The sequence below is a fragment of the Branchiostoma lanceolatum genome, chromosome 3, assembly GCF_035083965.1.
Source record: "Branchiostoma lanceolatum isolate klBraLanc5 chromosome 3, klBraLanc5.hap2, whole genome shotgun sequence".
Taxonomy (NCBI): Eukaryota; Metazoa; Chordata; class Leptocardii; order Amphioxiformes; family Branchiostomatidae; genus Branchiostoma; species Branchiostoma lanceolatum.
The window spans coordinates 23,611,685-23,628,975 of record NC_089724.1 but is presented as its reverse complement, the minus strand read 5'-3'; the positions used below and the strand labels follow the sequence as shown (position 1 = coordinate 23,628,975).

Here is a 17,291-nt window from a genome sequence, read left to right as displayed (position 1 = left end):
ATAAAAAGAACACTAATTTGGAATACGTTTGTATGAAAAGAAAAACCGGTTAGACATCCAGGTAATAAGACACGCAATGTAACTCGGTTTCTTATTGAGATCATACTACAAGAAACCCACTGCAATAGAAATCGAATGCAATAGAACTGATACGCGCGTTTGCCATCGGGGAAAAGACCGAATCTTGCAGCCTGCAAAAGACGATAACAGTAGTGCTAGACAACAGTGTTTTTAGAAACGTCTGCTTTCCGCCACCGGCGATGTTATGGAACACCGTCCTTTGAAGATTTAGCAGTTTCGAGCCTCTTTGATGTGGCTGAAATTTTGCCATAGAGCAGTACTGTTTTTCATATTACCTTGCAGAAGGCGCTGCACACATGAAAGAGTTTTGAAGATGTCAATTTGAGTATACCCTCGAGACAAATCCGGTGTCTTGGTGCGGGCAAAAGATTCCATTACTATCAATCTTCGCTCAAAGAGGAGCTTAATCTTATAAGACAGCCTCGCGGTCAGGCAGTAACTTACTCAGACATAAGCACCGTCCAACTACAGCTTTTTTATTAGATTACTCCATCAGCCATCAATCATAAAACAGTCATTGTAACCTCCTTTCAGTTGCCTATCTCAATTCAGCCATTCAGGTTGATCAAAACAGATTCGACATTTAACCCCTTACTGCCAGAGGGGGGTACGATATTCTCCTCCCATCTATAACATCATATCATCAAGGGATACTCGTAGCATGACCACAATCAATTCATAAAATGAGTGACAGATCCTTAATCTGATCATGGCCTTATTTCTCTCCATGGACGAGGGGGATAAGTAAGTAAGTCACCTGATCATTGTAGAAGTCATGTCACTTAGGCCACAACAAGTAAATTTTATGGATGACATCAGCGCGCGCATTGAATTTCGCCTGATTTTGAAATAGAAAACAATATTTTTTTTACCCTTCGGCAATGGTCAACATACCATAATACAATATGTTGCAAACTATTGTCAGTTTTATCGCAAAAACCTTCTAGATGCCGTAAAAAGGCATTTCCACATGTAAGGGTGGTGAAAAATCGGTACAAATGCGTTGTACAAATAAGATTGCTCCTCGTCACCAACTTACAGGAAGACACAGTGCAGCCCTCATCATCAAACTTGTAATAGGATATAGTCGGTAATTTCTGTGCCATTATCATCAAATCCAATAACAGGGTCAGATGAAGTAACTGATGTCATGTTGTTAGAGTAGACCATTGTCTAACTGATTTCTAAGGCACGGCAATTCAATCAGACAGTCAGGACAGCAATAGCGGAGAGTTAGTCTGTTAGAGCTAGTCTGTAAGAGAACTTCAGTGTATCTTGGCATTCGTTATGTATTTGCATGTATTCATTCACTTATTTCAGCGTCTTGTCAAATATTTTCCATAATGTATAAATGACGGCGAGAATATAAGTTTGAGTACAACTTGAGTCCGCCATCACTTTGTCTTTGTCCATTTATTTGTATTATTTGATGTTTTCTTTGAATAAAAATTGTATTTAGTAAAGGCGTGGCACATCAAATAACAACCTTAATATCTTTACCAGTCCGACATAAGATACTGTAACGTAACATGACCTATTAACATACAGAACCTTTTTACGTCCAGTTTGGCTCATGTCCACATGTTGCGGTGTATTATGCAAAGCCTGTTCTCATGAGCTGATATTTCTGCCCATTGGTTTAAATTTTGGCTCTGTCCACGCGGTTTTAAGATAAATACGTGTTGAATAAATCGGACGTTAATTGGTCATGTTACGTTAGCAGTGGACCGACCCTGGGCTGCGCTTGCGAGATTATTTATAACGTCCGCTCGCCTCCATGGGCGGAGGACGGAAATAGAAGGGTACACGACGGATGTTACAGCCAGTAAATTGAAATGAAATTGGTGGGGTCGGGTACAAGTCATATTCATAACCACCCCTGAACGCTTATGCAACAGCGTTATGACAAAAAAATCAATTTCAATTTCATAACAGAGCATTGCCTCAGGTGGGTGAAGACCTGACGAATGCGACCACCTCATTGGTGCATTGGATTGGAAATGAAGACCTTTATTGAACATTTCGGCTAAGGCACAAAGACATGTTAACAAACAAAAAATGAATCTAATCAAATGCATTATCATATCAAATACACATTAAGTAAGGAAAATGTCAGATCAAGCAGTGTTATAAGCATAAGTGAACTAAAGATAGATATCATGTCGGAACATCATTGACAAAAAACAAAATGAGAGTAAGCCAAGTTCTGTCAAGAATTAGTCGGTAACTTGGAGACTCAGGTTCAAGTCCCGGGTCAGGTATCTCGGTTGGAGATACACCGTATTTCGGAAGGGACATAAGATTGGGGTCCTGTGTTCGAGGAGGTGCTTCAAACTCGTTAAAGGGGAAGGCTGGCAACTTCTCCATGAACCTTGCTACTGAAATAGCAACGAAACATGCTGCCCTATGTAACACTAGGCACGGCGAGGGTCTGAACGAACGAATGATGACCGTGTTGGGCCAGTTAATTGATGCATACACCTCGTGAACTGCCCACGGTCGAGGTCAAGGGTAAGACCTCACGCGGCGGTGTTCACTGGCACGTCCTTCAAATCATTACCGCGAGTCAAACCACCAGCACGAACCTTACATCTTTCTCTGCCAATTTATCCCATTCCTCACAGCCCCTTGGAGAGGGTCGGAGACCTCGTGTCAAGGTAAAGGCCAATTTACGAATATCGGACTGATTTCCTTGTCCAATTAGGATCGAATCGGCCGCTGCAAAATTGGTCATTATCTTCCATCTAGCTTCGGCGGGATTTCAAGAAGAAAAACACATTGCATGTAAAAAAGCAACCAATGTTACCATGAAGTAACTTTGTGCCAACTAAGATAGATACAAATATCTATCGATAAGTAGGATGTTATGTTTGCCAGTTTTTGCAGAAAATCTAAAGCAAGCTAGACCATACTGTAATTCATCTTATTACTTTGTATTATCTACGTAAGAAGTAAGTGATTCAAAACAGACTTCCTGTATTTCCTACTTAATAGATTACAATTGATGTAAGAATTTATAGTCAACATTGTTCTTTATTGTTCAGTGTATGAATATAATTCTGCTTGTACAATATATATCTATTACAATATGATGTTGAAAATATATGATGTTGAAAATACTAGTACCGGTGTCCTGATGCATTTTGAATTTTAAATTGTTAAATTGCATTTGTTGGATCATTTCGGCCGAAATCTTTTTTGAAAGGAGAAAGAGAATCCCACCTACCGACTCTGTTTTTTCAGGACTGTAATTGGGAATACACCATTATTTATCCTAGGCCTAATTCCAAAATAACAGAGGAGAACGCCGCCAAATGTAGATGTCCTGTAGAATAAAATCGCATTTGTTGAATTGCCACTCTGCGCGAAATGGATATATTGACCCGCGGGGCCGTCAGCGCGGTAACACAGATCCGCCATGACAGGTCTGATCGAGTGGGACTATATCAGACGCCGGTTCATGTTCGTCCTTGGTGTGGTTTTCGCGGGGGCCGCACAGTGTGTAAACCGGCACAGTCTCGGGACTCCTGACTGGTGAATTGTTTGTATTCATCCACAATACTAGTAATCAGTTGCAACGTGAACTGCCAACAATGATTAGACGCCTTTTAACTACTAACCAGCATGGTACCTCAGATGAAATGTGTTATCGGGTATGTACAGGAGTTGTTGTGCTTGTGAAGAAGTTATATTTTGGGCCGTCTAGCATTAGATTTGGGAACTGCAGGGGCGTTTCTGTTAAAATCGTCTAAAGAGGATAGCTGAAGAAGGGAACAACGGATTTTCATATGTTTCTCTTAAAGCCCGACAGTGTAGCAAAGCTTGAAAAATCGGTACATATAGCTCATGTCAACATATCAATCTAGATACTCATTAACATACACGTTATTCACTCGTCTTCAGACTCATTCTCAGTCACTGATAAAAAATAGTGGATGCTATTTGAAGCGTCTGACTCTTAGGAGATTTCATCTAGTTGCTTGATTTATCATGCTTAGACCATGATATCTGTAGGTGAGTATCTGTCCTCTGCTTGGGATCAGGATTCGCCAGAAAGTAGCCCCCTCATCAATCAATGCCCCCCGAAAGGCAAGGGTACTGCCTGACCCGGAACTGGCCTTCCATTACTTGGTGGCATTTTGTACAATTCAGCACGGTTTCTGTTACATGCTTGGGCAACGTTGCATCGGGATTATGTCCGTTTCATACGATGTATTTTCCAACACATCATTTGGAAATGTTCCGTCGAAGTGCTCATTTTGATGATTTTACGCAGGCCACACAATATGTAAATGTATCCGGCATATTTGGTAGCAATGCATCACATTTCGTGAAAAAGTTTCAAATTCATATCTATTCCCCTTCTTAAAAGGAATCTTAATAAATCTGTAAGTACTTTTAGGGGCACGATGTCAGTGATATTCGACTAGGCCATGCTGATTTGACTATATAGATGACATCCTTTGAGCACTTCAAAACTGATGCAAGTGTGCTATAGAAACTTCGGCAAACAAAAAAGTCGCCTTCATTATGAAATCTAAGTGGTCATTAATGTTAAAGAAATGACTGAACATACAGAACATGGTATACCAAACAACATATCTTCTTTTTATGTCATTTCACATCTTCTTCTTTGACGACATCACTCATTAGCTTCCATTTTTTCGATCATTTTTCTATATAAGACATTTTTGCTCATCTTGCCGCTGCTTTGTATGATTATGGACACACTTTTTTGTTGCAATGGACGCAAATGGACGAAAATAGATGAGCGTGCACATGTCATCCATGTAATTACATCAATGGAAGTCGGTGCGGCCTTAGAAGATCAGACGAGAATCAAAGAAACATGATTACAACATGTATATTATAAGGTATAGTCGCTAAAAGCAACTCGTCATCACCAGGCTTGGCAGTAACGCGCGAGGTTAATGATCCTCAGTTCAGCTGACCCAGAATCTCAGATATGCGTCGCTAGGTTGGTAGACACAACGTAATAAGTACCCTTCCACGTCTGTTGTTGTTGGTTGGTTAGGTTATGGGGGTCTAGGGTCGGCCTGCTTGTCTTCTAGACCTGAACAACATAAATACATTAGAGGTCATTGACCGAAGCCTTGGGGCCTAGCTTTTTCTGAAATCATTTGAAGTTTTAAAAACAGATTAGAATTTCCTTAGCGCATTGACGTCGTAAAGGCGCAAGTATAGCTTAAAAAGGTCTTATCGTTATACAGCCTGTAGCGTTCTTGTTTTTTTAACGATCTCGCTTAATGCAAGGCCATAAGAGGCCATTTCTCGGCATTGAACTAATTAGAGTTCTTCCCTTGCTTTTGTCATGTACGAAGATTGCTGGGAGGAAACATGCGCTTCCATGGGATGACGTATTCTTTGGTATTTATTTGACAAGCTAGGTATTTCATCTTTAAAGCCGATGGCAACATCGCCATATAATTTACAGTCACGTTTTCTTGTGCCTGATTTTGAGCAAAAACTGAAAATGACATTCCAGGCACGGCAATTTTGTTTGTAGAGGCCACGTATTGTTGCAAGGGAATTTTTGCGAAAATTTGCAAAAGTATCGCAATAATTTGGTGCATTGAGTCCAGTGAGATACCCACCTACAATTGTCTTGGTCTAAGCATATAACACGAAGGCATTGGAATTTTATAAGGTTGAAATGGGCTTACTTAATACAAAATAAGTCAAGCAACGTTTCAGACAGCATCCACTGTTTTTCATCAATGACTGAGAAAGAGCCTGATGACAAGTGCAGAGTGTATGTTAATGAGTATCTAATTTGATGTGTTAACTATATGCAGCAATATTTCAAGCAGACCTTCGCTACGCTGTCGGACTTTATAGCATTTAAAATTAGCGTACGAAAATCCGTTGTTCCTTTCTTCAGTTATCCTCTTTAGAAGATTTTAACAGAAATGCTCCTGCAATTCCCAAATTTACTGCTAGGCGGCCCAAACTTCAAAAGCACAAGTCTACCACCTGAAGTCGTGACCAGATGAATATAGATATGATAAGACATTGATCACAAAAGTGCGATAATGAATGTCAAACAATTGAATATCAAAAAAGAAAGCGAACACTCCTGACAAAAGGAACTATGTCAAAATTAAGACGCCCGAGATAGATCATATCACATGTTTTACTACGCACAATATAGTCAGTACATTACATGTATAGGATTGCTAAATGTAGAACGCGCTTTAAGACATTCATGAATTGTTCATTAACCGAGTATGACGTGGTTTCTGGGGCGGTCAGTGGTGAAATAAAGGAACAAAACTATGTCTGCCAGATGCAAGGGCGAATTATATCAATTTGATCGTGCCGGTGCATTTTACCGAGCGTCGCCTGACGTCATGACCTAGATTGTTAACTAGTGTTCCGTGTAATCTACATATAGCCTTCATGTAGTACTCACATTTATTACCTCCGAGAAGGAGGTTCACCTCCGACGGGGGTACTTTCGATGGATTTGTATGAATTTTGGTATGTGGGTAGTTATTGAGATTCCGAAGAAACATGGCGATTTGGGGCAATATTTGCAGCATCATTACAGACCGACACCCCTTTCCGAGAAGTAGTGTGGTATAGTCTGGTCAGCCACCCACCAGAAGAATGACCCGTTGTGGGAGGTAGGTAGCTGGGATTGGTTACGGGAAGAAGAGGATAACTAAGATATGCGATGGTTATGCATTAAGACAGTCACAAAACTCTAGATATCTTCCGGAGGTATAAGATCTGCGATCTCTTGTTGTGATATTGCCTGGACCTTAACATTAAGAAGAAGCCAGCCAGTATGAGATTCCACAAACTTCTGGTCACCTATATTTTGTATTTGCACATCGACTCCCATCGATAGTAGTTATTTGCAGCCGTAGGGATCTACAACATTCACTTAAGAAAATAAACGTTTCATTATATTTTCAACCGTCTTCGAAGCAAAGCAAAGCAAGGCAAAAATGATATTTTCAACGGAGACTGAGCACCTGGTGATAACAGGCGCGGATCAGCGCTACCTTTCATCGTATGAAGACATATTTGAATCCCAAATGTATGGCTATACTAAACCCCGTAATACGGTCTTCTAGAAGACTGTCTTATCTGGTAATCTCTTACATGGAGCGTGAGGCGCCCTCGGCTAAAGTGTCCAGTCTGTGCGGGATACTAATCTGGCCGAGCCTCTTTCTCCACATAAGACATAGTATCCAAATCCAGCCTTTATACTGGCTCAACAGCAAGGGAAGACTAGAGTGTTGTTATGAATGTCAAAAGCCCGGGATGAAGCTAGAGTTGAGTTAAGGCCACGGTGTGCTATCTGTGATGCCCATGGAGGGTTCCCTACTGCGGTCAAACTTCGGAGATCAGCCACACAGCTCGATGCCTACATGTCTCTGTCGTAGGAGCCATTACCAGGAGTTTAAGGTTTAAGCTAGGAGTTAATCAAGCATTTCTAAGATTTGGTATTCATAAGAAATGTTGGTATGGTAGAAATTCTTGTGACAAAAATATAATTTACTACCGACTGTTTAGCGTTGACAGACAGTAGTTGACTGTACATGTATGTCGATTCAAATAAAACGTAGACATGAACATGTGTATATTTTTTCTGTCGTATTAATCATTACTAAGAACGGTACCGAAAAGGATTAACGTAAACTATGAGGTAAATAAGCATTTCTAAGCTTTTGCGATTATGAAATATTTTAGTAGGTGACTGTACATGTATGTCGATTCAAATAAAAACGTATACATGAACATGTGTACATTTTTTCTGTCGTATCAATCATTACTAAGAACGGTACCGAAAGGGATTAGCTTAAACTATGAAGTAAAGAAGCATTTCTAAGCTTTGGCGATCATAAAACATTATAGTGTCGACATTTTCGTGACAAAAATGTACTGTTTATGCCTGGGAGAAAAAAATGCGTTTTTTGGTTACCAGCAAAAACCAGCCGACCCTGGACTTTTCTTGGGTGAACCACTGGCTAGAGACATACAGTTTTCGATCTGACGTCTTAGTAATTCCGTATTCCACACTTCTTAACAGATGAAAGCAAGCTTTAAACAGTTACTATAAGGATGTGTAGTGAACTTACTTGTCCTTGTATTCAATGTACTGTACATCTTTAGAGTCACAATATGATGTTGAAAATACCAGCCTTCTAATGCATTTCAGCCTCACATCAATTTATTTAACTGTATTTGTTGACTCACTTTGTCCGAAATCTGACGAAAGATAAGAAAAAGAAGGAAACCCTACCTACCGACCTTAATTTTTTTCAGACTGTCACCGGAAACAATACATTTTTTTTTTTACATTTCTAGGCCTTACTACCCGTGACGACCTTTGCTAGCGACAGCGGACAGCTGGAAGGCTGCGTGCATATATCCGCGGTTTTTATTTCCTACAGCAGGTTTCGCCCTTGCGAAGTAAGATAAGAAGGGAGCAGGTGCAAAGAGATACCGCAGTGAGCCGTTTGAATTGCACCCCGTGGCGATAAACGCCACGCAACCTTACGCTCTGCCCGGCTTAAGAGATGGCGTGATAAAGCACAGTTAAGCCTACAACACATCACTCCTGTCACATAGAGGGCAACGTAGAGCTGATGCTAAATGCTTCAGGTCTTTCGAAGACATTGGGTTTCACCCGTGGTGGTTGTGCCATATGAATCTATATCAGCAGTAGTTCAACTATCATGAATGTACAAGTTACCATAAATTGTACCTGTTACAATTGTCGCGCAATAAAGTTCTTCTTCTCTTATAAGACTTGAACTATGAACTACATGTATGGTTTCCAAAATCTACATTTTCTGAAAAGTGCCAAATTGATGGGCCAACGTGTCATCCAATTCGTAACATGATAAAACCGTTCTTGTTCATATAGTGGAAGGAAAATGTGCTCAATTGAAAAAACAAACACATAACTGACCACAGATTGCGATTTCTGTGATATAGTCGAAATTACTATGAGTAATAATGTTTCAGTGCAAAAATGTCACCCGATTGGCAACAGGATGTACCGAGATCTTCCTACAGTGAAAAGAATACAGTTCAAACTCTACTACTGGATGAATTACGGATATCATTTCCGGACGTTTCGAGTGACATCCATCATTCTTCTTCGGCGTCACTAAAATGAACTAGCAGAACTAACCAGTACATATTTACAATAACTAGTAATTTTTAATGCCGCTTATGCATGACTGTGTGATTCTTCCATGTAAAACCGTTTTTTCTAGTTATTGTAAATAAGTACTGGTTAGTTTTGCTAGTTAGTTTTAGTGACGCTGAAGAAGAGTGATGGATGTCACTCGAAACGTCCGGGAATACTATCCGTAATCTATCCAGGAGTAGAGTTTGAACTATACGTTAGTATTGTTGACCTGGATGTCTAACCTTCATCAACGTAATACGAACTGTAGTAACCCCAAATATTACATTACAATCTCTGTGACGACGTTTGTAGACTTCATAGAGTTTATTGATCTCTAAAACCTCCATGGGAAATACTAGTAGTACTTAAGTGATTTTCTTAAGCTGTTTAAGTTATCCTATCCGACAAAACATCTGGCATGGCTCTTATCTTGAGCTCTAAGAAGGACCTCCTGGAAAACAGACTAGAGTCGTCGGGATCAGGTGTAATTTCAACTAATGCCTTGCTTTATCGCACCGGACACGTAATTTGCGCTATGCTAGCGCCGATATAATGGGTAGGCGGGATGAATTGCTTGCGTGCGTGCATCACCTGGCAATACGGCAGTCGAGCACTTAAAAGGAGTAGGAGAATTCTGCCGTTCTGCGCAGGAGTGCCACTCAGGAACTGTGGGCATCATGGTCAAATGCACATGCTGTCGGCAAAGCGCTGGGATCACGGCACGGAACAGAAAAATGCCGGAAGGTGTTGGAAAGGTGTTGACATTCATTTAATGAATGAATGCATGAAGACCTTTATTGCACAATTCTGCCACACTTGGCTAAGTACAGGTCACAACAAAACAAATGCAAGTACAGTTAACGGATATAAAAGAATATGACTATCATTAGATAAATTCTACTTCTCCTCGCTTTTCGGTTATAGTAGATATAAAAGAACAGACGCGTTTTTCAATGGGAGGTTTGTCTAGTAACCTCCTAAAATTACCTTCTGGGGTCGTGTGGCGTAACGGCAGGATGTTAGGCCCGGAACCCAGCATTCCCGGCTTCGAAGCCCCTGACGCCACCGATGTTGTACCCTTAGAAAAGGCACTTTACACGACTTTCCTTGCTTTACCCAGGTGGAAAAAGGGGTAATTGTTCTCTCTACGTATACGTGGCGCTGTTAATTTAAGTTATAAAAAAATTGAGTGCAGCGCCACGTCGTCCTTGTCTGTGCAAAATATAGAAAAAAATAGAAGAAAAATCCTTATCAATTGCAACAGGCTCGTTCTCATTAAAATGTGAAAAATGCTGTCACCAATCTTTATGACATAATGATACGAGAAAAATTACGGGCACCATCGTTGCTTTCTTCATTTTCCCCACAACACACATTATGTTTGATTTTTTTACGAAAAATGCACCACAACATCAGTATTGGTTGATCGGTACGGCTTACGGCTGTCACGTCTACCTATATTTTTGACGATCATTAGCGGAGACATTTTCCCAAGAAATTAGATTAAAAGTTGATGTACCTGGATATGAACTGATCAATTTTGCAAACCTGAAATCACTGGCTACTTTGCACATTGGCCTGTCATCTACACCGTTGTCCTGTTTCTCTTCCGTTGTTTAAACAGATTTAACGGATTCCATTTCATCTACAAGCTTGAATTTTTCCCTCACCCTGTCGTATAGCCATTGGCTGCGAATTAATCCGGCTAAAAGTAATAGTTATGGGGTTGATGACCGCTCGCTGCATTTCATTCTAGGTTTTTACAGGTCAAGTACTGGAGCAAGGCTAAACACTTGAACAAGGCTAAAGATACCCGAACAAGGCTAAATACTTTAGCAAGGCTAAATGATGGAGCACAAGGCCACATACGTACAGATCTTCTGAACATCGAAACGAAATCCACAACAAATCTCTAAACCAGTTCTATACCCGGCCCTCGTACATGACGTCAGACAAAGTCGTTACCATAACATTACTAAGGTACCAAGTACCATGGAAAGCCGCAAGGTGGCCCCAAAATCTAATCGGTTCTTTAATAAGACACAAGACTTAATAGCATACCAAATTTCATTACAATTCATCCATAGCTTCTTGAGTTATGCTGTTCTACCATACACAACCAGCCAAACATACATATAAACGCTACCTAAAACATAACTACATCCCTGTCGGTAACATCATGCACAGTGACTTATTGCAAAAGTAGATATAGACTTTTTTTTTCAATTGGATTTGCTCAATAGCCTGTTTTCACCTTTGTTAACGACGTCGACAACAGTAATAGGAAAGCGATTGCCGATTGACGTCTGAAAAGCTTTGATGTAAACTTGATGAAAAAATGACACATGGAAGCAGCTATTTCCCGCAGACGTACTACACTATCCCCTGCAGTGCTCATTTAGTGATATGATTGAAGACCTTTAGAATGAAAAATAATGTCTCCCTACGTAAAAAGACGCCAAACAGACGTCAAACTCACGAGAAGAGTGAAGAGCATCCATAGCAGACTTGATATTCGTGTGGCGTCGTTGACGTTGAGCGCTGGTTTCTTCAACTGATGTTTGCGCCTTAGTTATCTTATACGTATGGCTTATATTGCTAATTATCGCAAAGCTCATAACTCAATTATCGTTAAAAACGTGGGACTATCTATCAACCACTGCCTCCAATGAAGAAGTCACATCCCCACGTAATTCACGTAGAAATATCAGTAATATCTATCTAGAATTTCGTTCCTTTTTTACGTTATTGTATCTGTTTGTTCTCTTGTAATAAGCCATCAGACATGAGTTATAATAAAGATCCATTACCAGACCTATTAAATCGCCTTCAACGTTGGTTTTATTGTTATTACTTGGCGAGGTTCTCAGAGGCATTTATTTTGCTCTACAGCGAGTCCCAGGCTCTAGAATAGATGCTTCAAGCAACAAATGACACCCGTAAATTCTCTCCACAGCAGCACATTGAGAAGATAAAATGAGCCCTACAGTTCGATTGGGTGCCCCAGACTGCCGTGCGTTATCATTAATGACATATTGGTAAGTTTCAACTACCGTTAGTAAATCTTCTACTGTGTGTTAATGTGTATTTTGCGGTGAATCATTCTTTGGAGTCGTCTAGGCAACGACTTTCATGATAATACCATACTATAGATGATACCATAGTATTACATAGATCTTCGTGTGCATGAAGAATATACAACACAAACAACAGGATCATAAATTGTCTGTTAAAATCTGACTGAAAAGAAAGAGAGAGTAAGAAAGAAAGAATGAATGAATGAAATAATGCACGGATACTGATGATATTGACAATGTCAATCGGCCCATGCATAATGGCGTCAACCATTAACACGCAAATCACGGAATGATCCGCGGTTCACGGTTCAATTATTTTAATCTCAAACAACTGTTCTAATGGGACTAGTCAAGAAGGAATCGTGTTATTACAGATGGAGTGTCACATAGATTGCACACAAGGCCAATTATGGTACTTATGCAATATGCAGAGATAAGAGCAGGAGAAAGTCAACATTGCACCATATGTCTGGCCTAGGAAAAATAATGTTGTGCTTGCGATTACGGCTCTGAAAAAAATCAGGGTCGGTAGGTATGGATTCTATATTTATTTTTGTAGATTTTGGGTGAACTGATCAAACAAATACAGTTTGACAGTGCAAAATGGAAACGCATCAGGGTAGTGGCATTTTCAACAGGCAGGGTGTCAACATAAAGGAGACCTAGTGGGTCTGTTTATATCGGTTTTTCTACATTGCAACAGGAATGAGAAGAAATACAAAATTCTAGGCCCCTTGCCAGCGGCCGACTCTGCAAAAAAGGTTAAAGCTTCGGTCGGTAGGATGACCGGGAGCAAAACCGCAAAAACCGCGAACATAGAACCACCGCGAAGATTTCCCCTTTTACAGTATTCCCTACGCGGCAGATTATATTGCTGTTTCGCGCGGAACCAGATCTAATCACGCGCGTGCTGCCCTGTTTGAAATGACCATCCCGGTAATCACGTTGATAGATGGACATGGCCATTTCTCCTTATTGAGAGAGGACGGCATAATCAGTCAGAATGGATTAGAGGTCAAAACATCACACTACGACGCGTGGTTGTAGCAGCTTTGGGACTGCAGCGTCCAATCTGGGTAAAGAACCGATATATTGCTTCATTATACGGGACGGAACAGCCGTAGCATGTTGTGACATAGATTAAGTAGAAGATGAACGCCATTTTATCTTGGATTGTAAACTGTATCATAAGGAAAGCATTGTACTTTTCCATTGTATCAAAGAAAAATGTCCGCACTTCGAATATCTAAATGCAACGGATAAATTTACATTTTTGGTGCGCTTAGATAAACCTTGTATCAGTATCATAATCTGTTCCCACATCTACACATGACAAGAGAAGCGAGAAGAGGTTGGCTGTAATAGATTTTTATCTACTATCTAAAATATTTTGACTCGTGTATTGTTATTTACACCTCCCTGTGTATGTTTGTTATTTGTTTGTGTTATTTGTTAAGTCATGCTATTTACCACCTGTACCTAGCCCTTGGAGGCATGAATGTACAACACATGTTTGCGTTCATTTTTTATATACGATATATTGCACGGCATGAATCGTTGAGTATTTAGTGAGGGATAAAGTTACACTTTTACCGTAGCAACTCAATGTTTGTATTGGTCCAGGAATTAAAGAGTGTTTTGCAATATCCAGAAGAAAGTGGTAGCATCTAGTTTTTGACACACTTGGAGAGCTAGTGGTCACCAAAGCCGACTGATCCTTTAACGAAAAAAGGACTTCTGGAGAGAGATGTCTAAAGCCGCCATGGATCAACAGTTCATGCACTGATTGACTGATCTAGGTCATTATTTCTGGCATGCGCAGAGGTAGCTCATACATGATCTGCCTTTATGTCCAATTAGAATGGTTCTCAAGATGTAGGTCCAATCATAACGGTTCTCAAAATTGAGGTAGACTCTGAGACACTGTAGTCTGGCTTACTGGTCTTTATGTGCGCTGTCCGACCTTTTTGACATGAGTGTCTACAGTTTTTACTGACGACTCACGGCTACACATCCAAAGGCTATCGAGTAAAAACATTTTTGTTGAAGATAAAAGTAAAAACGAAACAGAAACAGAAGCGGTATATTTCTAGCGTATGTTTTGATCCAGTTCTTTTTTTTTTACCCAGCGCTTGATGATAGCGACAGCTAGGCACATCTATTTGTAGCGACTTGGACCCAGATGGTAGCATGCGGTTCGCTGATGTGCGACAAAATAAGAAATGTTGAGTTTAAGCGAAAGAGCCCCGTTCATTTTTATTAGCTTTGACGTTCGGCGGCTTGATGGGCCAGTGGCGGCACCAAGGAACATGTGCTTTATGCGCCGGTGGAGAAAGTCATATTTACAGGCTTTTACTTCTAGGTGCTTTCAACTGCGTCAGAACTAGGAACCACTCGACTGTGAAATTGTTAGAATACCCACCAAAATACTCTTACTGTGAGGCGCTCAAAATCACCGGCGATCAGTCAAATGACAAGCCTCTGATCAACGGATGACCGACCTTACAGATAGTTCACCGAGAAAACACGTTGCTGACTGTGTCTAGAAATCCCTTATTAACAGCCTCTTTACTTAGATGAAGGTTAGAAACCCAGCTAAAAACAATCTTTAAAGATGATGATGATCTTTATGTGCACGTTCTGTCCCACATGGGCTAAAGTTTCCTATTACATGAAAGACTAAAGGTAAAGTATCTTTACTTGTAGCTATAGTCACGGTTGTGCTTATAGTGTGAACAAGGGGCGAAACAAAACAACTAAAGCTATGCTACCACTAAATCTATCGTTGAAGACAAATCTATCGCTACTCCTGTATAAGATACGGAGATCCATTAGTCTTCTTCACTAACTGACTGACAGAACGAGTCAATACTATACACAAAATACATTAGGAATAGGAAAAACTAGTTGAGCATGATGAAGTCACTTAAGTCGTCGTGTGTAAATGTCACTGATGTGTAAATGTGTAAATCAAGATGTGACGAGACTACACCAAAGTACTCGATGATTATTTTTCTTTGTAACAGCCTCTTTTTTTTATATCGGCGATAGTGGAAGTCCCAAGTGTCTCTAGAGATGTGTACTTTTGACCAGATAATACTGCCATCCGGATTCACCTGCTTTGACAGCTTATGTAACTATTGCGGAAGACGATTAGTAGACTATCTTTGTGTCCATGAGTAATCACGATAATACGTCAGAAGGAATCCAGGAGGCTTATCATCAGAAGAGTCCACTCACAAGGCCTTCGTTGCACGCAATCGTGCAGCTCGAGCTCTATTTCTGTACTTATAAACAAAAGCTTCTCTCCGCGCCGCTTCCCAAACGAAGAGTCTTAGTTTGGGTGTATTCACTTGCACATGGTAAAAACAATTAACTGGACATAGATAACAAAAAAAACGTACTGGATGATATGAAAACATAATGGCCTGTCCACGCCTTCCTCCATTTAACAACCAAAAAGCTAGTTCATACATTGACAAAAAATGATAGTGATAACTAAGCAATAAACAGTCAATTGATGATTGATAACATTTGAAAAAGTATGTATAAACTATAATAACATAAAGTAGCAAAAGTGTCAATTTGAGTTACAAACAAATGAAGATGACTATTTCTTTTTATACATCATTACGTTAGAAGATTTTGCATTAGAATCTTGTACATAAAGTAAAGAAGACGAAATGAATACATTCGTCGTTAATGGTAACAATTCGGACAAGGCAAAATTATTAACCAGGTAATCATTTCGGAACGATGATTTGTCAAGTGTTTTATATTTATATACATGCAAAAGAGAGGGAGAGAGAGGGAGAGAGAGAGGAAGAATGTCTGACCAAGGCCGACGATATACCAAACAGCATTGATGTACGGTACGACATGGAAGGAATGGGCCCGCCAACTCGGTGCCAGTCGCGGGCAGTGTCGTAAATAACGGCACGTTACAGACTCCCATGCGGTCATCAATCAAATTCAACAGGTACTTGACCGCACAAGGTCTCGCATAAAGGCAGCTTAAGTATGCATAAATGCCACTTGTCAAATTAAATTTTACGGCCGCACCGTAACAAGTCGTTTCTACATTCTGTGGAAGACGGATTCTTTATCACGATTGCGGCACTTGAATAAAGTTATTCTGCAAATGCCAGCTTTGAGAGCCATATTCAGACATATCCTATTGGGGTTTTTTCCATGCCAGGTATCGATTGTCCTCATTCTTGCATGTCAAAGCCTTGCAATCTCTGATTGAAACATATTTCACAGAATAGGATGTAAAATGCTTTTGCATCTATAACAAAGGTATATTGACAACGGCAGCGATATACACTGCCAAAGAATTCTACCCTCAGTTAGCAGGAAATTCTTACCTTTTCGTAGCATCTGGCAACGCACTGGGCCCGCAGGACTTGTACGTCGTAGTCGGAGAAAGCCAGGACGCAGAACGCCGGTAGAATCAGCACCAGGGACAGCGCCTTGGCCGCGAAAGGCTTCCTCATGCCGCGAGAGCTACATCAGCCAGTCGTACCGGTTTAGAACTATTTTTGTGAACCACCTTTTTTCTTCTTTCGCTGCAACTGTTAAAAGAAGGACTGCACGATTAGATGTAAAGGTTGGTATTAAGCTAAGAGGTCAAACCCGTGGCATCGCATGGCCCAGAGAGTTGCGGTTTGACGTGTTAACGACGTTAGCGAAACGGTTGCTGGGTATCGACTGGATCGTCTGTGTTGGCTGGGGGGAATCTTATTAACAAAGGGCCATTCTGATTGGTCGGCACAGGAGAGCTCTAGCCATTGCGGTGTGTAGGCGGAGAGGGCTGAAGCTATCATAATGGGAAGAGTAGGGGGTGGTGTGCGAATGCCCTCTGCGTAGTGCGGACGTAGGGGCATTGATTAATTCTGCGCGCTTCACAAAGGGTGAGAACGCTCATTAGACTATCGGCGTGCGTGCAAACCTGTGGAAGG

General features: G+C 40.6%; 1 protein-coding gene across 2 annotated transcripts in view; it reads right to left on the bottom strand.

The window, feature by feature from the left end:
- LOC136431128 (uncharacterized) overlaps positions 1-17,026 on the bottom strand; it is a 69,351-nt gene extending 52,325 nt beyond the window's left edge. For both annotated transcript variants that reach the window (XM_066422382.1, XM_066422383.1), the window contains exon 1: positions 16,698-17,026. In XM_066422382.1, coding sequence (XP_066278479.1) covers positions 16,698-16,826 — 129 coding nt within the window. In that variant the 5' untranslated portion in view covers positions 16,827-17,026. The remainder of the gene's footprint in view (positions 1-16,697) is intronic.
- Between the last annotated feature and the right edge of the window lie 265 nt (positions 17,027-17,291).